General features: G+C 38.7%; 1 protein-coding gene across 1 annotated transcript; it reads right to left on the bottom strand.

The window, feature by feature from the left end:
- Positions 1 to 218: 218 nt before the first annotated feature.
- Positions 219 to 22,391, bottom strand: si:dkey-21p1.3 (collagen alpha-1(I) chain). Its single transcript, XM_044362594.1, has 63 exons — positions 22,322 to 22,391; positions 20,447 to 21,826; positions 19,460 to 19,513; positions 18,595 to 18,714; positions 18,020 to 18,058; positions 17,753 to 17,806; positions 17,578 to 17,631; positions 16,577 to 16,684; positions 16,394 to 16,447; positions 16,139 to 16,192; positions 15,999 to 16,043; positions 15,756 to 15,809; positions 15,566 to 15,610; positions 15,386 to 15,439; positions 15,262 to 15,306; positions 15,118 to 15,171; positions 14,818 to 14,862; positions 14,670 to 14,723; positions 14,516 to 14,560; positions 14,208 to 14,261; positions 14,010 to 14,117; positions 13,870 to 13,923; positions 13,718 to 13,771; positions 13,255 to 13,299; positions 13,108 to 13,161; positions 12,768 to 12,812; positions 12,451 to 12,504; positions 12,197 to 12,250; positions 12,043 to 12,096; positions 11,848 to 11,901; positions 11,654 to 11,707; positions 11,499 to 11,543; positions 11,302 to 11,346; positions 9,472 to 9,579; positions 7,890 to 7,943; positions 7,652 to 7,705; positions 7,419 to 7,472; positions 7,143 to 7,250; positions 6,954 to 7,007; positions 6,704 to 6,811; positions 6,456 to 6,506; positions 5,907 to 5,960; positions 5,725 to 5,778; positions 5,547 to 5,600; positions 5,267 to 5,374; positions 5,119 to 5,172; positions 4,799 to 4,852; positions 4,532 to 4,585; positions 4,399 to 4,452; positions 4,226 to 4,279; positions 3,997 to 4,050; positions 3,853 to 3,906; positions 3,458 to 3,511; positions 3,306 to 3,359; positions 3,174 to 3,227; positions 3,067 to 3,084; positions 2,660 to 2,722; positions 2,313 to 2,474; positions 2,058 to 2,193; positions 1,828 to 1,934; positions 1,334 to 1,414; positions 1,020 to 1,229; positions 219 to 685 (listed from the first exon to the last, which is right to left on the bottom strand). The coding sequence occupies exons 2-63, from the start codon at positions 21,602 to 21,604 to the stop codon at positions 533 to 535; spliced, it is 5,241 nt and encodes a 1,746-aa protein (XP_044218529.1). The 5' UTR covers positions 21,605 to 21,826; positions 22,322 to 22,391; the 3' UTR covers positions 219 to 532.
- Positions 22,392 to 23,460: the final 1,069 nt, after the last annotated feature.

The raw sequence follows: 23,460 nt of genomic DNA, 5'->3' as shown, positions 1-23,460 counted from the left end.
ACAGTGGTAAACTTTAACTTGATTGGTGTAAGTTTTCAGCCTAAGCGTTCAGCTGTTTACATTACAAAATCCTGTTACAGCATAATCGTCACAGACAAAAGAACAAAAACCTACGTTATAACCTAAATGCTAAGTTATACCTTAATTACGTTTATGACGTATGGTGCAGGCAGGCTCAGTGAAAATAAAACAGATCCACAAGGTTTGATTTTATCCCACATGTTTAAAGTGATTGTTTTATTCTGATTGTGCTGCACATCATTACCCAGTGAAATCTGAACGTTTGATGCTGCATCAACATTTATAAAATGCTCCATTATGTTAAAATCTAACAATTTATTCAGATTTTGACAAATCAATAAATATACACAAAATACAGTACAGCACTACGCAAATTTATCCTAACAAATATTCACGTAAAATATCTAGACACCATACAGTATATTGCTGCTTTCTATATAAAAGAGGTATTTACAAGATTTTATCACATATACACACAAAAGCACACACAAACACAAACACTACTCATTTGTCACAAGAAGCAGAGGGGTCCCAAGACAGCAGTGATCTCAGGGACGAGGTGAGATAGTGACCTCATCTCTGTACCCAGATCTCTGATAGGAAGTAACTCCATATCACCTCGATGTAGCTCTGTGCTGCCCCGAACCCTCACAAGCACCTCTACCTGCAGACGGTTCAGAAATAAAGGAGACATGAAGAGAACATGTGTAGTTTGTTGCCGCAAAGTGTTTCCTTCCTGGATTTATTCGCTTATGTAATGGCTATAGCCTTTTGCCTAGTTACAAGCCGATTGAGAAACCGTTTTACACAAACAGAACTACAAAAAACCAGATGTCTCATTTTTAATACATACTAAATTACACCTCAATGCCTTGTAAGCACACAAAAATAAAAAAGTAAGGACTTTTATCTGACAGGAAGGTGCTTGCTGCTGTTACACTAAGATATTATTGGCATTACTGTTTTTTTAAAGAAAGCTGTGTTTTTGACAGTCTTACCTCACAGTCTTTCCTGGACACTGTAGTAAGGTGTGAATCAATTTCTTTGCTGGAGTCTCCCAGGATACGGACAATCCTATTGGCTGAATTAGTTGTGCCAGCAGTCCTGGATTGGTTTGCTGTACAGCTGACAGTCATGTGCTGGAAAGATGTGTGACTGTGTAACCGCAGAAACCTCAGCTGGACAACATCCACACCAGTGTACCCAAACTATCAGAGACAGAAGTCATTCATCTGAAGTCTGAGGAAATTGCTCACTGATGGTTGATTTAATGAAAGATCTTCAATCCCACAATTGTTTTAGTTGGTCTTACCTTTTTCCCACCATGTTGCTGACTAAACCACTGGACACTCTCTCTTGATTTCTGCTTTTCTGGTTCCCACCTAAATTTAATCTGCATAACAGAGCAGTGTGAGCTGGTACACATTTCTCCCCGGGATTTATTTTTTCTTTAATAGATCCAAAAGCCCATACTGCCTTGGGTAAAACAGCTTTATGTATGCTGCTTCCTATACTTGAAGTCTTCCGCTAAATCAATTAAAACTGCAAACACTGGTCTCTTGAAAAGATTTTAAATCTTTGTCGTGGGAAACTGAAGCAATTTCATATGACCAGTGATGTTATACTGTATGTTATATAAATATATTGTAATGTAAAATCACGGGGTCATATCATGTTGCTCTTGCAAGAGAATGAACTTGTTTCATGTTCTGTAACTGTGCCATAATTGAACGTGAATCTCTTCTTCACACAACACTTACTACTGTTGCCTCCATTGTCAAGGCTTGTAGGTGAAAATGATTGTACCTGTGAGTGTAGAGGGTCTATGCAGGTTGTTCCTCCTGCTGTGAAGTTACAGAACACCCTCACAGCATCATAAGGACAGCCTTGGTTGGGGTCCATGTAAAAGTAACCTGAAAGATAATGGAGTCGAACGTTTTACTATCTCTCAGACTCATTTGTTATACAATGGGTCATCAGAAATAGATTTGCAACAACATACGGTATCATAGTTATGAGCCTATTCAGACCCTCACCATCATTCAGATGTGGGTGTATGAGTCCCAGCTCATAGCAGGTGGTGGCTGGGTCATCTTTGGTTCCCTGAGGCCAGCTGAAGAACTCCTCAGCCTCATCTCTTTGAGACTGTCTCCCCTTCACAGGCCTGGGTGGCTGTAGAGGAATCTATCATTCAGTCAGACACTCAAACATTCAGTCAGTCAGCCTTAATGGAAAGCAAAATGAGGATATTGTATAAATAAAGTGTATATGAGAAGAAAGCTTGTACCAACTTTTTGTTGTCCTTCTATTCTCTTCAGGAGACTGGGTGTTTGTTTAAGTCTTGGTACAGTTTTTAGCTTGGAGCTTGTTGTGGGTGTTTGACCTGGTCTTGGCTCATGTTTTGATCCCCGTCTTTGTGTAAGCTTGTGTTTGCCGGGTGCACCTGGTTTTCCCTGTGAAACAAATCATTTTGCTTCAGGGGCACAGTAAAGAAACATCCAGGCTGTAAAGCAATTTTCACCTCCACTAAAACTTCAAATGCATGTTAAAAAATTATGATATGCTGCAGTTAAATTTGTTGATCAAGTGAAAAACTTTTTCATTGGTTTACTTGTGTTGTGTGAGCTAAATGTCTTACTGGAGGTCCACGCTTGCCCTTCACTCCCTTTGGTCCTCTACTGCCTTGGACACCTTTCATTCCCTGTTTATGCCAAAAGACAGTCAGACACTGTGTGGGGATAACTAATGCATGATGACTAATCTCACTATTCAAAACCAAGGTAATGACAAAGCAAACTATAATTACTGAAAGACCACCAAATGCTATCTATACAAATGAAAACAAAAACTATAACTGTGATGTCATGATGCTGCCAGCTGTGACGATAGGTCTGGCTATGCGAGACTGGATGCTGCCTGACTTTTGATTTAACAAAAATTTTAAAAAGCGCTTTCGATCTTTGACTAGATCGGGTCCATGAAGACCCAGAAACATTCAAAATCAAAAATTAACATTAATAGAAAAAGTAATAAACAGTCTCTCACCTTCATTCCAAGCTGGCCCTGTAACAAGGACAGAACAGAAATACTGTACTGTAAGTGGACTAAAATGTTTCAGTAAACTCTTTTGAATATCAAACGTATCAACGTACTGAGAGTCCAAGGAACCCTTTTCGCCCAGAAGGACCACGAGGACCAGCATCCCCCTGTGAAAATCAGCCAACTGATTAATTACTTGCCAACTGTTGAAAACAATGTGAAAAGTAAAGTAAAACAGAACTTACCTGCTTTCCTTTGCGACCTATTTGACCTTTCAGCCCCTGCAATCCAGGATTTCCCTTATGTAAAAGTTTAACAGGTCAACATGAGATTATGATTTTTTTTTTTTTTTTGAAGTTGGTAAAACATTTAGATTATTCAAATCATTTCAACCAACCTTTAACCCTGGTGGCCCAATTGGCCCCAGTATCCCTGTTTCACCTGAGTGACCCTGTATATGTAGAAAAAAGGGATGAGAATGGGTCAAAAACTGCTCCTCATGCGACAGTTACATGATTCTCAGCCAATGTAGTCTATATTTAAAACAAGTCTATGGTGCACACAACTGACGGGTTCAAAATAACGTTGGGTAGAATTTAATAAAGGAGCTGTAGCACAAAGCATAAATTAAAGCAATGTTGTATGAGAAACTAAAGTAGCAGCAGCACACCATATCGCCCAATATACTTTTAATATAGCAGTAAGAAACATGGGAGGATATGAAAAACATTTCAAATGTTAAAGAATTTATTGTGAGGTCAGGAGATGTTGTGTGATGTGGCCGAATTTTACCTTGGGACCAGTCATTGCAGTATCGCCCTTCTCTCCTCTCAGTCCTTGAATACCCTGTATCGACAGCAGTGATGATGCACAGGTTTACATGACCAAGTATTATTACCAGTTTATTAATTAAAAACAAATTAATGATTCACATACTTTTGGCCCCATTGGTCCAGGAGGTCCCTGTTTTCCTTTCAGTCCAGTTTTACCCTTAGAGGCGCAATAAGAGATCAGTAAGACACACCTTAAATATGGTTGTTGTTTTTTTAGCACGGCGAATTACATAAAACCATATGGAAAGTAATTATTTTTTATGTATGTTTACAGTGACCATACAGATGATTATGAGTCATCTGAGATTCAAAAAAATTACATGCTATTGTACCTTAACCCCTCCTACTCCAATGTTTCCTCTGATCCCAGGTGTGCCAGGTTCTCCCTACAACATTAAACATCTTAAATGTATTAAATATCACAAACTGCATCTGTAGGGCAAACATAGAACTGATAAATGGCTAAAAAAAAGCTGATATTATCCATGTCTGTATTGGAGTTTACCATCTTGCCAGGCCTGCCAGGTGTTCCAGGAGCTCCTCTGTAACCAGTATCACCCTTTTGAACAGGGAAAGGATTCAATTTAGGAAAAAGATCAAACAACAGAGTAAATTGCAGTATGATTCATTTTTCTTACCGGATATCCTTCATTACCCTCAACCCCCAGTAACCCATCCAAACCGCTCAGACCCTGAGAATAAGATCACAAAAGAAGAATAATCAGCAACACATTCCTCACTTTAACTTTTTTGTGTGTTAAAATACAACTTCATCATAACAGAGCATTAATTTATTGCAAGAGATGAGCTGAACCTTTTGGTTTGCGAGTCATTTTTTTCCATTTTGAAATGAGCAGTGATTACATATAGCAGCATGTATTTTATCTGTCAATAGGGATACTTGCGGGTTTTCCAGGTCTTCCAGCAGGTCCTGGTCTCCCTGGCATACCCTCAGCTCCCTACAAAACATCCCACATTATATATGCTTAAAGCCCAGATTTTCAGCCTATCTAATTATCTAATTACATTTAAATATAGTTTCTGAGAGAGAGATCAGGATATAGTTCCTAACAGAGATCAGGATAGCTTGCATTAAGTGTGTATCAAAAAATGTTAATTAAATGACTGGAACAGTTTTTTATATAGTTTTTCATTTCTGCCATGTATGTTTCCTTTTGAGAGATAGGGAGTGATATTATATATAAAAGATTAAAATAAAACTCACAGTTTTTCCAGGGGCTCCTTTGTTTCCTTTCCTTCCAGGCTGGGCTTGTCTTCCCTTTATAAAGACAATATCTCCATTATGACATCTCTATTATTTAAAAGATGTGGTTTCTGCTTTAGATTTCCATCTGAGTTGAGCTTCCTCTTACCTTTGGCCCCTGAATTCCTTTAGTTCCTGGAAGACCAGGAGGGCCAGCATGTCCAGGCTGACCTTTAGCACCTGGAGTGCCAATGAACCCCTTCTTCCCCACTGTCCCCTAAAAAGGCCGTCAAATACTTTCAATGATACTATAAATTACCTTTATCTTCTGTAGAAACAGTATTTTGGGATTGATAGAAAATAACAGCACGAAACAAGACTGATTGGTCTAGTAACAAAGACTGAGAAAAGCAAGCCTAATCCTTGAGGGTTCAAATATGATATCTTACCACAGTGCCTCGTGTCCCAGGCTCTCCTTTTGCACCATTTTGACCTCTTATGCCCTGGGAAATACAGTGGGTTACACAGAGACATTGCGTCACTGTGGTTACATCTTCATACAGACCATTAAATATGCTTGACCAGAGTGATGATGCCCACAGGGAGCTTCACATAATGAAATCCCACCATGTCTCCTTTGATGCCTGGAAGACCGAGCCGGCCCTTCTCACCATGACTGCCCTGAATTGCACAAAAAACATACAGCAGAGACAGAATTAAATACCAGTGAACCCACATAGCAGGATGGATCACACTTCCATTACTGACAGCATTTCACTGCATCAGAATGAACAAATTATACATTAAACCTTTTGTCCAGGGACTCCAGATTTTCCATCAACCCCTCTGTTGCCTGGAAAACCCTAAAAAACCACAGAAATTTATATCTTGTGTCATTTTTTGTGAATTTAAAGTTTTCATTAATAAAACAATACAACAATGTCACAGTCAGACCTTAAGTGAAGTTAGATTTGTTTGTAAAGCCCCTAATGACTGTTATAATCTTAAAGAGCTTCACATATCAGTCATAGAAAAATGTTTTTTTTATCCACAATAAAAAAAATAAAAAAAAAACTAAAAGACCTCTATATTCTGTATTTGATCTGTAAAACTAGACACAGGCTGAAGAGTTGCTTTTGCTGCCATCTTGTGGTCAAAAGTTTTACTCTGATGCATGCATGTTGTCAGAATCAGTGTAATGTTATATTACAAGTCAGGATGACTTGCATGTAACTAGGCTGACACTTTCAGCTCATAAAAGTCAACACAATCATTTTATAATAACATTAAAAAGTATAAGTTTCTCTCAAATATTAAGTAATTATGCTAATTTCATCTTTAAATATAATAAAACATACTGGTGTTGATGGTCCAATTTTTCCAGGGGAACCAATACTGCCAGGTGGGCCCTGAAATGAGAAGGCATAAAGTTTATTTGCAGCTCTGTCATATTCAAACATGTTCACACATTTAATACATATCTTAATGTAACACCATGACACATCAATTATACATCACATGATTATTGGCAGGGATTAGGATTAGTTGCCCACATACGGCATTATGGACATTATTTACAATCAAAGCATGCAACTCTGTTACTAACAGTATGTCCCTGGAGCCCCTTCTGGCCTTTGGCCCCTGCTGCCCCGGTGTTGCCCCCTGGTCCGAACTGTCCAGGTTTGCCCGATAGACCCCTGAGGCCTGGCTCCCCCTGTGAAATCATCATCATCATAAATGTCATGGTCTCAACCAAACTTTCAACTTCAACTCTGCAAACTTTGACCACAACATGATTTCTCAGTTTCTCAGTCACTCATCATTGCTTCTCTCAGTTTTAATCTGAAATGACTGACCTTGAGCCCCAGTGTTCCCTGTTTTCCTCTGTCCCCTGGTGCACCTCTGTATCCCTGAGAAAAAGGATAGATGGAGAGGGCAGAGGTCAAACATTGTCTTCTTTGAATTCACACTATAGAAATATTCAGTACTCAACTCAGAGGTATTATAATATTAATACATTAACTTGAGAAATAACTCCTACCCACCTGTTTCCCTGGTGGACCCTTTGCTCCCAGTGGCCCTCGGTTGCCTCTGTCGCCTTCAGCTCCCTTTGGCCCTCTCTGACCAGGAGGTCCAGCATTCCCTTTATCACCCTGAAGTAAAACAAATGGTTTCATTGATAAATTTATGTTCATCTACATGCAGGGTGTGTGTGTTGTTGTTGCATTTTCAAATTCTTGATCTGAATGAACGTGAAATTGAATAAATTAAACTTTTATCCACAATCTTGAAACTAAAATTACACATTTACATTTACTCACAGATATTCCTTTTTGTCCGGCTGGCCCCTCAGGTCCCCTGACTCCGACTGGTCCCTAAAGCACAGTAACGCTGGGTTAATTGAACACATGATCAAGCTGAAGATTGCTTTGGATGTCTTTTCATACAGTCAAACCTACAGACTGCATGTGCCTATATTTCCTCAGATTACACTAACCCTGTGTTTTCAGGCAAAGAGATCAAATCTGTGACCAACACAGTCTAATCAATCTACCTCCTCACCATCGAGACCAGCAACTCCCTCCTGCCCCAAAACTCCTCTGAATCCCTGAAGAGACAAAATTTAGAGACAAACAGACTGATGAACATAATGATGAATTATTAATTTGTTACACAGCCCACAACATCAAAGAAACCCTTTACTACAGTATTTTTAAGAGCATTCAAAACAGACAAAATGTGCAGATACCTAAAGTATTCAGATTAGCAGCTCAGCAGAAGACACATTTTACCTTATCTCCTTTGACACCAGCTGATCCTGTTGGTCCTTGAGGTCCATCTTTACCCTAAATGTGGAGAAATTAATGCAACAATAAATATTTCCTGCAAAGGTTTATCAAGTATATGCACAAAAAAATTCTCTGATGTGCTTCATACACTCAAAGTGCCGTAAAGGAAGACAGGATGCTCATGCACAACAAACTCATCTTACTGAGCTTGGTGCTTGGCTTGGGATTCAAATTTGCATTTCACTGTATTTACAAATTATTACATGTCAATGACTAAGTATTTATTATTATTATTTTTATTTTTGTTTCCTTTAATGTGAATAACACTGTGTGATTAACAGTTTTATCATTTGATGCACAGGGAATTATACAAACTTCTGCCTGTGTAACCAAAATCATTTCAAATAATATTTAAGTTTTTTGTGCAGCAGAATTCTCATCATGATCAGCTCTATAATATGAATTTAGTGCCATTATTACAGACAGCAGGAACAACTGTTTACCGAAAGGCAAACTTCCACTTCTGAAGTAAAGTTTATCGTTAGAGACAAATCTGCCAAAAATCAACAATTAGCAATATGAAGAAAAATAGCAATATTTACTGTATCCTCTAAATATTGAAATACAATGATGAATCCACTTGCTTACACAACCAAAGTGGTCAAAACTCCCCAAAACCTTAATGATGAAACTCTGCTCCTTCAAATGGGGTGCACAGCACAAAACATGAAACTGAACCTTACATCAGGTGTTGTAGAACAACTGAGGTTCCTAAAATCACATCAAACTGCAATGAGGATGACACTAAGAAGCTCCAAACACCAGATTCCTCTATGACACCCATGACTGTCACCCTGACACCAGACATGACTCATGGTCTGGTGACAAACCCAGACAGAAAAAATGGCAAATTCTTGGCAAACTGCAATGTAGGAAACTTTCTGTTAGCTCATCAGATCAGGCTTCCGTCAGCAGTTGTCACAAGAGGCCTGAATCAGCCAAAAGATAACTAAAAGTCAAAAGTAATTTGTGTATAAAAAAAGCATGACCTTTCTCATGCTGACATTTCCAATTGTCAAACAAAAGTGTAACTAAGAACAGCCAGCCCAGGTCAGTACTAGAGCATGCTGACTCACTGGCATGGGTTATTGGGACAGATAACTGCTATGTAGTCATCATTACACCAGGGCGTGTGAGGAGTGCATCTAACAGGCATTCAGGCTTGGTATAAACAGCATAGGTGGAGTTAGCCATTAAAAGTAAGTGGTCACATGGTCCAGAACAACATGAAAAGGACATAAAAAATTGGCACCTCTTAGTCAGTTATATCTTTGATTTTTGTATGGTTTAAACTTTTTAGCATACATCCTAACTTGGTTTTGATTCTTACAATTATTATATTGGTCAACATGACTGAAACATGACTCTGAATGTAGCACTGAGCTAGTTTTCATTTCTCTCCAAGTTAATGTATGGACTCACAAAGTTAGAAAGAAAACATGTCATTGGTCAAAAACAAAATTTACCCCTACTGTTCAGGATCTTCAGTTTATGCTTGACAACATAAGCATTAAAATAGACTCACTGGGTAACCTGTAACTCCACGAGGGCCGACTGGACCCTTTGGACCCTGGTCACCTGGAAGGCCACGGGATCCAATTTCACCCCATGGTCCAATGTTACCCTGGATACCCTGAAGGGGGAAAAAAAGTATTCATAAACAGAAAAACATGAATTAAAAAACTAATTTGTGTATCAAAAGAAATTTCAGGTCAAGTCTGGTTTATTTGTGTAATTCAATGTCTCAGTGGGATGTACAGGCATTGCATTATATTATTATTGCATTATCAATGATTCAAAGACTTTCTAAGAGGACAAAGAAAAATGGGACAAATAGTCTTGTAGAGTACGCTTATAGTTTATTGTGGATCTCTAAGCTTAAGTAGGACTGACATAGAGCTGCGTATCATCTGCATAGAGGTGGAAAGGAGTGTAGTTTATCAACTCAGTATGTACAGTAATTTGAATGGTGGCTGAGCTGTGGTGGGATGTGAAGTAGTTTGCGTAGAGGGACAAGAGCCAGGGAGAGAGGATACAACCCTGGGGGGCGCCTGTGCTGAGGGTCAGAGGGTGAGATGAAAGGCTATTCATCTAAACCCTCTGTTTCCTTCTCCACTGGAAGCTCCGGATCCAGTGGCATATGCAGGGGTCAATATTCATGTCCAGCAGTTTATTGAAGAGATTGACCAGGTTTATTGTATTGAAGGCTGAGCTGAAGTTGATGGATGGGATGTAAGTGTAGGTGTTGGGTGACTCTACGTGTTGTAGTGTGTGGTGGAAGTCTAGGTTAACAGCATCCTCAATAGACCGATTGGCTTGGTAAGCAAACTGATAAGTATCCATCAGAGGGGTAGTGTTGGATTTCAAACAGGAGAAGATGATGTGCTCCAATGCCCTCATGACCACAGATGTTAGGGCAATTGGTCTGAAGTCATTGAGGCAGGAGATCTTGGTTGATTTTGGCACAGGGATTATGGTTTAGTCCTTGAAGCACTGTGGTACTGCACATTGGCGGAGGGAGGTGTTGAAAATGTTGGTAAACATTGGAGCCATTTGAGCTGCACAGTGGTTGAGTACAGCTGGACTGACCCTGTCTAGGCCTGCTGCTTTCCTCTTGTTCGTCTTCCTGAATGTGGCCTTCACCTCTTTCTCCTGAATGTAGAATGGAGATGGCGGAGGGGGGAAGGGAGGAAAGTAAGGTGGGACTGGAGAGTGTCAGGTGTGGGGGAGGGGCTTTTTTGTAATTGGTCATCACCTTTAGTTTTTTCCAGATGGTTCTTGTGTCATTAGATGCAATCTGTTGTTCTAATTTTATGGTATAGTTTGACTTGGCTTTCTCTTCTTCTTAACTCATATTTGGCAATAGTGTATTGTTCCCTGTCTTCACTAATGAAGGCAGAGTTCTTTTTCTATTATATATAGATTTATTGATATATTTTCTATCTCGTTTTGCGCACTGACAGGCTGACTGGAAGCTGAAGGTTTAAAGGTAAGACCATGAAAGAGTGGACCTTGACAAGACTGTTTACTTGCACAGACAGCTCAACCTCTCTCAATTTATGCTGAAAAAACTGACAGAAAGGGAAGCACACCTATTGTTCCACCAAGAGAGTTAAAATAGTATATAATCTAATGCACATCTATAAAATAGGTGAGCATGAGAGTGAAATCTAACAATAATGTAGTCGACTCCTGATATTGCCAGCACAAAATTCATACTTTTTTCATTAAGAGACAGTCATACTAGGACAGTAGGACAATATTTCAATATTATAATAAGGTTGACTGAATTAATGAGGAAGTAAAGGATTAGATGGACTGATCTGAAAGAAATTAATCACTGAAATCATCTTACAAGAGGTCCTCTGTATCCCCATGGTCCAGACATGCCCATCTCGCCCTGAAGGACAGTAAGACATGATGTTAGTGAAGAGTTCAGAAAAAAAATTAAAGACTTATGTAAACAGTGTATTGATAAAATAATGATATAAAGTAGCACTGATTCTGTTTAAAAAGTAGCAGTGAAACTGATGATGAAAATAATTTACTTACTGGGGGCCCTGGTTTCCCTCTTGGTCCTTCCTCGCCTCTCTTACCCTTCACAAGGTCGACATCACATTTAATTTAAATATAAAATGTATATCATGTATGAGCAATCAAGTGGATCAATTTCACCAACGTGACAGAATCTTTGAAATAAGTGATACCTTTAGTCCTTCACTCCCTGGAAGTCCTCTGGGGCTTTCTTTACCTTTAACCCCCTAAAAGAAACATTCCTTTATTCTCAGCATCATTATGGACACAATCAAAGCATCAGAAACGCTATATCATACATTATATTTTTACAAGAAAGTCTCCATTATAGCATCCTAAAAAGCCATGTAATTTTGTAGTAACTTACTCTCACTCCTGGCTTTCCTGGCATCCCCTTCATTCCTCTACCGCCAGCTTCACCCTGGAAATTGAGTCAGTGTAGTACTATAAAAAATACTTCACCCCCTTGCAACTACTCTGACAGAAATGTGATCTATTGTGTGATTGAATAAGAGCTGGAAAAAAAAATCACGTCCATGAAACACAGGTGATGAATACTCACATTCTTTCCTACAGGTCCTTGGGGGCCAGGAGCTCCTGTTTTCCCAGGCAATCCCTGTGGAAAATATTTAGCAAATTATTAAATATCCACTTGTAACACTGTAAGTAAATGCAGGTCCATCTGTTCAGTGTCTATTACACAGGAGTAAACTCACTTTCGGTCCTGGAGGCCCAGTGTCCCCAATCATTCCATTTGCACCAGTGGGTCCCTAATGGAAAGAGGTTGTTGTTTATCACAACATCAGTAATGTAACTGATTATCCCAGTAAAATTCCCACCTCATCTATGTATTAAAAAAAACAGTCCAGCTGCATTTCAATAAATGTAGGGCTTAGGAACTCGATGAGGTGATATGTGTTTGGATATTCAGAAGTTTGAGAGTTAAGATATTCTTTGTGATTGATCTTACCATGGCTCCAAGAGCTCCATCCTGTCCCCTGTTTCCCAAATGACCTTGAAATCCCTAAAATGGGACACAGATTATGTGAGATTTTTTGGCTCTAACCCCCCCGCCCCCCCTTTTTTTTCAGTGGTTGTTGTTCTTATCTTAAATATCCAAAAGATTAGATTGCAAATTTCATGGGTTTCATGATATTCATTGCCTAAACCTAAAATTACAAAAAATAACATCATCCAAGTATAAGTCTTAGATAGAATGGATATCTCAACTTTAAATAATTTTAATTAGTTTACAACATTATGACTAATATATATTAGTATGATCACCTTAAGGCCTTTCGGTCCAGTAACCCCTGGGACTCCTGGACTTCCCTATACAAACAGTTTACACATAACAGACATGTTGCCTCATTAACATTCATATTAGCGGCAATTTGAGTAGCAATCCAAAATAGCATAAATATCTTTATTATGGAAACAACAGAATTATAAATGTGAAATGAATGTTTGATGGATGGACACGTAGACCAGTTAGTCTACAATCTACAAATTTAATTTTAAACTGTCACAAGATTTGTTGAAACAAATAGTAGTGAACTGTAATAGTGAAAATATGTTTGGACTGTAGTCACAAAAGGTCAGAATAAGAAGTTTAGACCATAGGAACCTTAATACCAGGTTCTCCTTCAGGTCCTCTCTCTCCAGATTTTCCCATCTCTCCCTGCAAAAAGAAAACACGACCACATCACTAGTATGGATGAAGCAAAATAATTGGCATCAAGAATAAATTTATACTCCAATCATTCATACTCACAAAAGGACCAGGCAATCCAGAAAATCCTGCTCGACCTTCTCGACCCTTTATAGGAACAATGACCATGATTGATTAGGATACACAGTCCTCTCTATATGTAATGCTGTTATCACTGGAAATGATTCCAAATTGAAACAATAGTGAAAGTAACAGGCAGCACCATCTCAGACACTGTCAGTACAAAAAGGATATACTGACACCTGTGGTGCCTTGAGTCTATCATCAGTATTTTGTATACTGTATATATCATATTTGTGTCAGTACTAAACTACATTTCTATCAAACATGGTGTAACTATGGAAATTACTTATGTTATGGATTCCCTCTCCCTCACTGACATCTCTATCAAATGAATGTGGTGCTAATACTAAATTTATATTACACAAACATTTAAATACAGAAAAATATTACTCTTTTATCATTTTTCCACATGACTGATGATGAGCACTCATTTTTGCCTTGCCTTGTCTCCTCGAGGCCCAGGAACTCCTTGAATACTGGTTGGCCCTCGATCTCCCTACACATGCACATACAGACACATTCACACACATACACAGTTGCACAAAAATGTAGCATTCAAGTAAAAAACGTTTAAGCAATGATTCTCAAACACACCTTAGGTCCATCTTTTCCCTGCTTCCCTTGCTCTCCCATGATGCCATCAAACCCCTTGAACAATGACAAAACCTGATTATTACAGTCTGGTCAGCATCATCAGTAAACATTTCTTTGTTAATCAAGTTTATTTTGCTCACACTGGATCCAGGAAGTCCTGGTGGCCCTATTGGTCCTACAAGTCCCTCAAGTCCTAATGGGCCTCGATGCCCCTTCAATCCCTGTTTACCTGGAGGCCCTGGAGGTCCCTGAACACAAACGCAACATTGATTCACTGAGCTGGTCAATGGACCGATCAACAGCCAACTGAGCAGTTAGACAGGAAGGATCAAACTCACCAGGTCTCCCTTAAACCCTGGACCACCTTTCTCACCTCGCTTGGCTTTAGCCCCCTGAGGTAGAAAAGTGCACACACACACACACACACACACACACACACACACACACACACACACACACACACACACGCAAAAAGAAAACAGCTGCACATTTAGCTCAGTGGTTAGAAACCAAAAGGACTGTTACAATATAATGAAATGGCATTGATGACTTGATATGGCTGAAATCATTAAATATTGTTATCCATTATAATAGATGTAAACATTTTAGCTGCAGTAAATAAAGAAATTGCTTTAAATAATCTTACGGGATCACCTGAGGGTCCAGGCACTCCTGGATTCCCATTGGCTCCCTGAAATGAAAGAGAAAAAGGTTAATACACTGACTAACTCATTACTGCATATCTGGGTTCATATATATATATTTATGTTTGTGCAGAAGCTTTGGCCTTGTTGTCTTACATTATTTCCAGGTGGTCCAGATTCCCCTATTCCACCTTCATCTCCTGGATCACCCTGGTTAAGACACAGTGACACAGATGATGGTTGTGATTCAGTGCTGTGTTCACAGCTTTTGTTTCTGGTTGTTCTTCCTATTAAGCGTACTCACAGGGTCTCCTTTAGGACCTGGAGGTCCAACAGGTCCTGGGCTTCCCTGTGAGAAAAAAGAAGTTCTGGTTGTTTTCATTTTTCATCTTGCAGTGTTATCATATGATAAAACTGTTAAGTTTAAGTTATGCCCGTCTTACATTTTTACATTTTTGATCAAACATGACCAAACTACCAAGTTAAATCCTCTGCTTCGTAAATGGAACCAACAATAACACACTGACTCTGTTTTGGAGTCCAGCCAAACTAATTCTATAGCACTATGAACTGAAATACTTCAAATACTGTAGTCTTGTTGTACCTGAGGGCCACGAATGCCAGGAAACCCAACTATTCCATCAGGACCAGGCTCTCCCTGAAGCAACACATGTAGATGCAGGTAAATTAATGTCATTGGCTTATAATTGTTTATTATTCAAGTGTACATCTGTAAGTGTTTTGTCACCTGTGCTCCAGCTGCTCCGCTGAGGCCCATTCTACCTTGTTGACCCTGACAGGATAAACAATTATTTCATAAATATCTTATTACTTAATTTGGATTATTACTATTTCACTAGTTGTTTACTTACTGGAGGTCCCTTCACTCCTAAGACACCTTTTACTCCTATGGGACCCATTTTGCCCTGAGGAGAAGACAATAGATGTAGAAATTGATAGATTTACTTATTTGGTAGCACATTATTTAATCCATTATATTTTTTAATCTAGTATGACAGCTTTGTAGCAGTATATTGTGTTACACAACTTACATGTGGGCCTGGTGGTCCGCTAAACCCAACAGCTCCGATCTCTCCCTGAAAAAAATCAGCAGAATATCAGTGTCATTAAATATAAGAGCTGTGGGCCTGATAAACAAGATGGACTATATTTATACTGTATAGTACATGTCAATTATATAGCTATCAGTAATTGTCATCCAGTTATCTGTCTGGCACTGACCTTTTGCCCTGATGGTCCAGGGAAACCAGGAGGGCCCCTGGCTCCGGGCACTCCCTGTAAACACAGGACAGTTCAGATCTTGCAATGTGGCATTTCACTTAAATAAACGTGGTGTTAAATGAGCACAGTTATTCTTTTGAACAATTTATTAATGATTTTCATTTGAAACTGCACTTTATCATGATTTTATAATAATGGGCACCAAAAGGTCTGTCATTAAATAGTAAAGTCATCCCTACTTACTATGTAGCCAGGAATCCCAACGAGGCCTCTGACTCCTTTATATCCCTGTTTAAAGCAAAAACAGGGATATTAGAATCACATATATCATCCCTCTATTTTTGAAAAAAGAAAGTGTGTGTGTGGTGGATGCTGAATCTAACCTTCTTTCCTTTTGGCCCTCTATTTCCTTGTGGTCCAGGCTCCCCGTGATAACCCTGAAGGCAGAGAAAACGGGCATTGGACAAATGCAAAAAAAGCTCCAATTCTGCAATATAGTGATAGGCAGCTCGTAAGAAGATAAAAGCTAAATGCAACAATACTCAGACATTTCGACAGACAGACATATAGATACATTGTTATTCATAGGCCTCCATAGTTTTAATCCCCATAACATTAGAAGTCCAGGCCACTCTTACCCACTCACCCAGCTCCCCTTTGTTGCCCTTCTCTCCTCTGTAGCCTTGGGGCCCCTACAGGGATAAACACAAAATATTTTTATCAAGCTGATTGCCAATTGCACTTATAAAAGGATATTAAAGACCTGTTTGACAGAATTAGGATGATGAAAATATGTACATTTTGCTTCTCAGCAAACTCACCTGTTCTCCAGGTAAGCCTGGAGGACCTGGGTCAGCATTCCCACCTGCATTCCCATCACTCCCAGGTCGGCCCTGGGGACCTGGCACACCATGTGGTCCAGGACGACCCTGAAGTACAATACAACATGTGAAGCAGCCTGTCTAGTCTTAAAGAATAATTTGATAATATCTTTTCATTTTTACATCACAAATCAGTGATGAAGTTAATTTATTGACTGTATTTTATTCCATTACATTCTGTTTTATTTCTATTGTCAGTGTGATTGGTGTAGAGAAACAAACTGGTTTGCGGTGTGTGTTGGGACAGTGGAGTAGACATGGTAGAAAACATGTCTCCTTTGTGTCATAGCATTATTTTCCTACACTTCATATATTATTTTTTGGGAAACTTTGTTGTGCATACTCACACAGTAATCCATCAAACCTGGTTAGTATAGCTACCACTCAGAATTAGCACCTAATACATCCAGGTAATATTGTAACAACTACACAGTTCAACCAGTTAATTATACCATGGCAACAGCCCTGAACACCCTAGCAACCAACTTAAGTCACCATTGCAGTAACTTAATACACAATAACAAACACCTAAATACACCCAATCAATTATCTTGCAACACCTTAGTGGCCACTCTTAGCACCCTAGCAACTGCCTAGCAACACTGTAGCAGCCACCTGGTGATGTTTTTTTAGTCAGTAGAATACAAACATTTTACTGAGAACATTTAGCCTTTTGTAGGTTTATATTAAAGCAGGTTGCTCTATATGAATCAGTCATATAAATGTGTTTTTAATCAAAGTTACAGTTATGAGTTCACTGTGGATTTTATGCAACAGGGAGTGTAGAAGCTGTTATAATGCACTGTGCATGAAGCTTAGCATTGGCTTTCTACATTTGAGGAGGTGTAAACATCAAAGGTGTGTGATGCAGTGAGCCCATAAGATAGAAAGCAAAGCCTCACTGTAGACTGTAAAGATGCAAATAAAGTAGAGATACCTACGATTTTCCCTTGAACTCCTTTTGGTCCTTGTATCCCAGTAATTCCATGCGGCCCCTGGAATACAAAATTAGCCACAGGTGTCCTTTACGTTTGGTGTTTTATGATCAAGTTTAAACACAGATAGCTGTTTAAACTTTGCCTTTTCAAGTAATTAATAACACTTCTGCTTACTTACAATTGGTCCTTCATCTCCAGGAGGTCCAGGAGGCCCCAGTGGCCCCTTAAGTTTCTGAGGATAAAAAAACACAATGTCTACATGCATACATGTGTAGTTTTACAGTAAAATCTGTATATAAACAGTAAATGAAGTAATAACACAGTATGCTGTTGCAGTTAGTTCAGCAACTGTGAAGGATTTTGTCAAACTGGATTTCAACTTGAACTTGTGTCAATGACAAAAAAGGATTTTAAGTGCATTAATTTAGTCAAAACAAAGACCTACCGGCCAGGAAGAAACCAGCTTTTTGTAGAATTTCTTTTTCTATGAGGAAATGACAGAAAAAATATTCCTTTCATGATGATAGGTTTAAACCTATTAGTCTAAAAAATTATCTTTAAAGTCAACTTTCAGAACAATGACTCAAGCATGAGAAATTATAATTATGGACAAAAAAGATGATTATGTTATGAAACTGGCAAATTTGAAATAATAATGATGTAGAACTTTATCTGTGTTTATGAATACAACAATTTGATATATTTATACACTTGCATGATACTACTCATACAACAAAACTGCTAATTTGTGAAAACACAATACAGAAACAAACAGACACCTCAATGTTTATGTGAAACCAGTCAACAAACAGAATCTTTACTGTTTCAGCATCAAACTAAGTGTTATTTTTTATATTCTTTGTACCATTTGTGTTTTTCAGTCATGTGGGTTAGCTAGTAAATTGGCAGAATATTTCCTATTTCTCCAGATTAATTTTTTATACTTTCAGCATAAATTCAAACTAGTGTGTAGTACTAAGACTGCATGGTTATTGATGGAAAGCTGCAACAGCAGTTTACCTTGAAAGCCTCCCACTCTTCTTCAGAGGTTTTAAACACGACAATGGCAGGAATCCCAGGAGGACCAATAGGGCCTCTGTATCCGGTCCGCCCAGTCCTGCCCATAACGCCCTGATAGCCCTAAGGTGAAATAAAAAAATATGTTTGTTTGATGGGGAAGGAGGACGAGTTTAGATGACATTGTCTACATTTTGACCAGCACTGGTAGAGCTAAGAATCTGACTTTTTCATTCCAATTAGATAATTCAAAGACGCAATAAGCCAGTTTTGACCGCCAGGATGCAGAAGAACTTTACAAGAAGCTGACAAAAACAGCCCAGAGGTACAAATTCCCTGACAAGCTCCTAAAGATTTGCTTAAGTTTATAGTTTAAGACAATTTTAAACCTATGTCATCTAAAAAATATTACACAGTATCTTTAAACGGATTACAGTGTCCTCAGAAGCTGAACTGTAGCTGCTGTCTAAAGAAAATCAGGGTTGGGGGGTTGCTGACTATCTGACAAATAAGTAAATTCAAGAAACTTGTCGGACAGAAATTTAAGTTCTGTTTATTTTATAGTTTGGAGAATTGAGGATAGAGTATGTCTAGGTTATTAAGATTAATTGATTTGTGTGAAAATTAAAAGTTAAAGTGTTTTCATACTCTGTATAACAGAGTTATGAAAAAGTGTCCTTTAAATACCAAAGATAGAATATATTGTAGTAAGAGGATCTGTCAATAAAGAGAACTATGTTTTTTGCTGTTCACTTCAGTTAAGCTGGTCAAATGTTAGTGATTGTAGTAACAGCCCCTTATGGCTAACCTGTTAGCAAAGAATTGTATTGCTAACAAGACAAACTTGGAGGTGTAATAAAACACATACTTTGTCTCCTTTAGGTCCTGGAAGTCCTGTTAGCCCTGGTGGACCCTGCAACCCCTGGGGAAAGAGTGAGGTTGAACAGTTATATCTAATAACTATCACTTACAAAAATAATGTAGGCCTACTGTAATTCATTGCAGTTTTATGTTTATTGACAACACTCTACTATAAAATACAACATATCAGACTTTATCGGGCATAAAACGAAGTTGACTCTGATGTTTTCACAGTACATCAACCATTTAACTAAATGGAGACAGACATTCATAACCTGATATGAAGACATATTAGAAAATAAAGGTTTGCTGATAAAAGAAAGGAAGGACAAATAACTACAGTAATTTAAAACATTTTCTGCACTTGGTTTAACATCGTCCACTCGACAGAAGAATTACTGCAGGTTATTATGCCTGAATTCTTATGAATCTGTTTGTTGCATAAGCTAGGAAAATGACTCCTGGTATAAAAACACTGTATATGGATATATGGTCTCTAGTCTGAGATAGCAGAAATTTCATTTCACAATTTCACAGTCCAGGGTTACAATAGCACTGTTTGGCCAGAGGGGGGAGACTATGCCTTTCATTGTAGAGACCAACCCTTCCCTTCTACCACAGATGGTAGAAAGCAGACACACACAAACAAACAAACACACACACACTTGCATGGCTCTCTTGGTGCTAGAATTGACACAGATATATGTTTCCATCTCAGTCATCAAATCATCTCCGCACAAACTCAATTTCGTCCAAGGTCATGACAGAAAATGAGATGAGAATATCACACAAATGTGATTAAAATTTCCTTTGTGGTTTGTTTATGTATTTATAAAATCATTAACACTCTGTCCTCAATGTCACTGTCAATAATCCTGGCGTTTAAGTATACCAAGACCCATAATGACAAAAATATAACTTCAACTGTGAAATCCAGCTTTTTTCATTATTAACATTCACACAGTTTTTGCCAAATATAATCACTTCGTCTTACCCTTTGACCTCTGATCCCAGGTCTTAGTCCTGCCCCGTGCAGTGTGGCTGTGTATGCAGGAGGCTGGTTAGCTGCTTTAAAAGGCTGCAGTGGAGACTCAGCCTCCGATTGGATGAAGGAGTCTCCATTGCTGAACTGAGAAATCCAGTCAAGTGAGGATTTATTGTATTCCTCAGGCATGCCATTGTCATCATCATAAGTTTCCATTTCTATCTCTGCATGTGCATGTGTTTCCTCTTCCTCCTCCACCCCTACATCTATCTCATCTTCATCTGTCTCTCTGTCACTCCCTTGCTCTCCACCGGGAAGTCGTTGCTGTGTTGTTTCTGCTTCCGATGAAACAGTTGCCAACCTGTCTTTCATTTCTTCTTTTAAATTTATGTCACTGACTGAAACGTTACTCCTCTCAGCCACTGTGTCCTTGCTACTTAATGGTTCTCTGATTTGTGGTGTGAGAGTTAAAACAGTCAGGTTTCGGGATGGATCGTTCTGAGGTGCAGCAAAGTCTTCTGATGCTGCTCTCTCAGGAGATACAGTTTCCTCTGTAGCTCTTAAGACTTTAACTGAAATGGGAACTGTTGGGGCTGCTGAAACTGAAGGTGTTACTACTCGTGGTGATGCCCTTACTTCTCTTTCTTCAGATGAGTAGTACTTGCTGGGAGCCACAAGACCAGATTCTGTGGGGGTACCTATGATATGCATTGATCTAGTGGAGGACTTAAAGTATTCTGGCCCATGAGAGAATGATCTCTCTGTACTTGCAGGTTCTGTATGTCCCCCTGCTAATCCCAATGAGAGATCTGGAGATGTGGGGTTCTCAGGTTGAATGTCAGGACTTGAAATAGTTGTTTCAACATTTTCCAAAAGTGATGTTTCCTTTCTTGTGAAGCCCATCTTGGCTGCACCAGAAGTATCATAAACTTGTGTTGAGTGCTGAGCAGTTTCATGTGTTTTAACAGGATGAGTCGTGGTTATGATGCTACTTTCTGTACTCCGTGGTTCCTTCATTGCCCCTAATATTTCAGCATTAGAAAGCTCCTCATTTCCAGTCAAATGTAGAGTCTCTGGTTCAGTATCTCCATCTTGCTTTACTTCCTTACTCACAGTCTTTGGTTTGTCTTTTTCTCTGTCAGTTGAAGCTACAGTTGGAGTGTCCATGCCAACCTGGGTTTTCACCGCAGCTTTGGTGTTGACATCCTGTATATCTGATGCAGGGTGTGACTTCAGTGGATGGGTCAGAGGAGAGGTGCTGCTCCCTGGATCAAGTCTTGGTGTCAGCTCAGTGGGACTGATCTGTTGATTTGTGTCTTGAGAGTTTTCTGGTCTGGATGATACTCTGATGTCATGCTGAGTGGTCACTTCAGCTACAGCTCCAACCTCCTGGGAAAGTTTGACAAAAGGAGAAACATTACTCTGTGCCTCTAACATGTACATTTGTTTTAACTCTCCACTGTACAGTAAGTAACTCAGACCTGAGAGCAGGATCTTTCATGTGTTATCAGTAGATTTTGCACTGTTTTGTAAATGCCATTTTCCTCAGTTCAATTATTGTATGATGCAAGAATGCATGAATCTATTCTAACACATAAAGTAAAAATAATAAGCCACATCAATTGACATTAATACATTCTCAAAGTACATAATTTGTCTGCCCTAAGGACAATACCTCCAAATTGTAAAGCACAAATTATAGATGACTATTGTATTGTCACTGGTGATGAAAAGCCTGACAAAAGAGCCTATTCAGAAATGTAAACAGTCACAAAGAAAAATGCTTCTAATGAAACACACAAGAAAAGGGTGCAGTTAGTTAACAAATCAAATCAAATGTTTATATTTTAAATTTTTATAATGTCAAAACTCTCTCAGACAAACATTTCCTGTGTGGCTCCCACATGCAGAAAGGAAAGGTACCACAACAGACACTTGTGGATAAATAAGTACCCTACATTCACATTATCATGTCATCAATGAATCAAAAGCATAGCTACTATTAGCTAGTAGAGACTTTTGTTTTTAGAATGGAGTGGGGCTGATTAGAGACTGTTTAAGGTCCTGCACAACCTTGGTACACCAACACAGGTGTTTTCAATTATTTAGCCTAATCAGACCTCCTCTAATTAGACTGTGTGGGCAAGTTCAAATTGAGCTTAATAGATATCTGCCTGAACAGCCTATTAGCTTTGCTTCATGGAGGTTGGTGACATCATCTAATCAACCCCAATAAATGAAAACACCTGTGGATTAATACAGTCAGTAAAACAACCAATCCACTGCTAATTTAATACAGGTTTTATTCACTGCCTGTTATGTTTGATGGAACACTTTGCCTGGCTGTAAAATTTATATTAATTGAAAATAAAAGAGCAAGAAAAATGATTGTTTTTCAGCAGCACCTAAACCTCATGAGTAAACACACAGTTTAGACAAGTGTTTTGTAGCTGACAACAGTGTGTTGTTTGTACCTGTGTATCTGTCAGAGCCAAGCAGCTGCTGATGTAACATTGCTGCTCTGCTGCTGTAGGATCTCCCAAGACTAGGATCATCTGCTGGATGGTGCCCTAAACACACCAGAAACACACACACACAGAGGATGATGTAAAGTAAACAGTTTCATTCAAAGCCCTGGCTGTACAGGAAGCTTACTGTTTCAATTTTAAGTGAATTTTATTTCATGACAACAGACATTTCAGTAGGTTTAAGTTTTCCTGATGAAACCTGTCATGTTTGTACCCTTATGCAATTTCTAAGATTATGTTTGTTGATATTACCTGAAATGTGTAACTACTGTTAAAAAATAGAAAAAAAATCAATAAATGCAGAGGAGAAATTTGGGAAGAAAGTACCTACACGATTGTGTAGGTACCTTCATTTTTTTCTTTTTATTTTACTTATTGCTGATGTGTGAGAGAAATGCACTTTATTGATGGTTTAACTAACTAAACAACTGTTATAATTAGTTAGTAATTAAATAATGTTGCTAGTAATAAAGTCATGTAAAAAAGGTCCAATGA

Source organism: Thunnus albacares, chromosome 9 (genome assembly GCF_914725855.1).
Source record: "Thunnus albacares chromosome 9, fThuAlb1.1, whole genome shotgun sequence".
Lineage (NCBI taxonomy): Eukaryota > Metazoa > Chordata > Actinopteri > Scombriformes > Scombridae > Thunnus > Thunnus albacares.
The sequence above is the reverse complement of the archived record's forward strand: the minus strand, read 5'-3'. Positions and strand labels throughout refer to the sequence as shown.

Bases quoted from the DNA above. Each gene is read 5' to 3' on its own strand.
- si:dkey-21p1.3 (XM_044362594.1), bottom strand. From the start codon at position 21,604: ATGGACACTCCAACTGTAGCTTCAACTGACAGAGAAAAAGACAAACCA. The intron at 18,715-19,459 runs GTATGTGTTTTA...ATTTCACCTTAG, and splicing joins CAGGACCTAAAGGAGACAAA to GGCTATCAGGGCGTTATGGG. The intron at 15,810-15,998 runs GTAAGTAGGGAT...CTGTGTTTACAG, and splicing joins TTGGGATTCCTGGCTACATA to GGAGTGCCCGGAGCCAGGGG.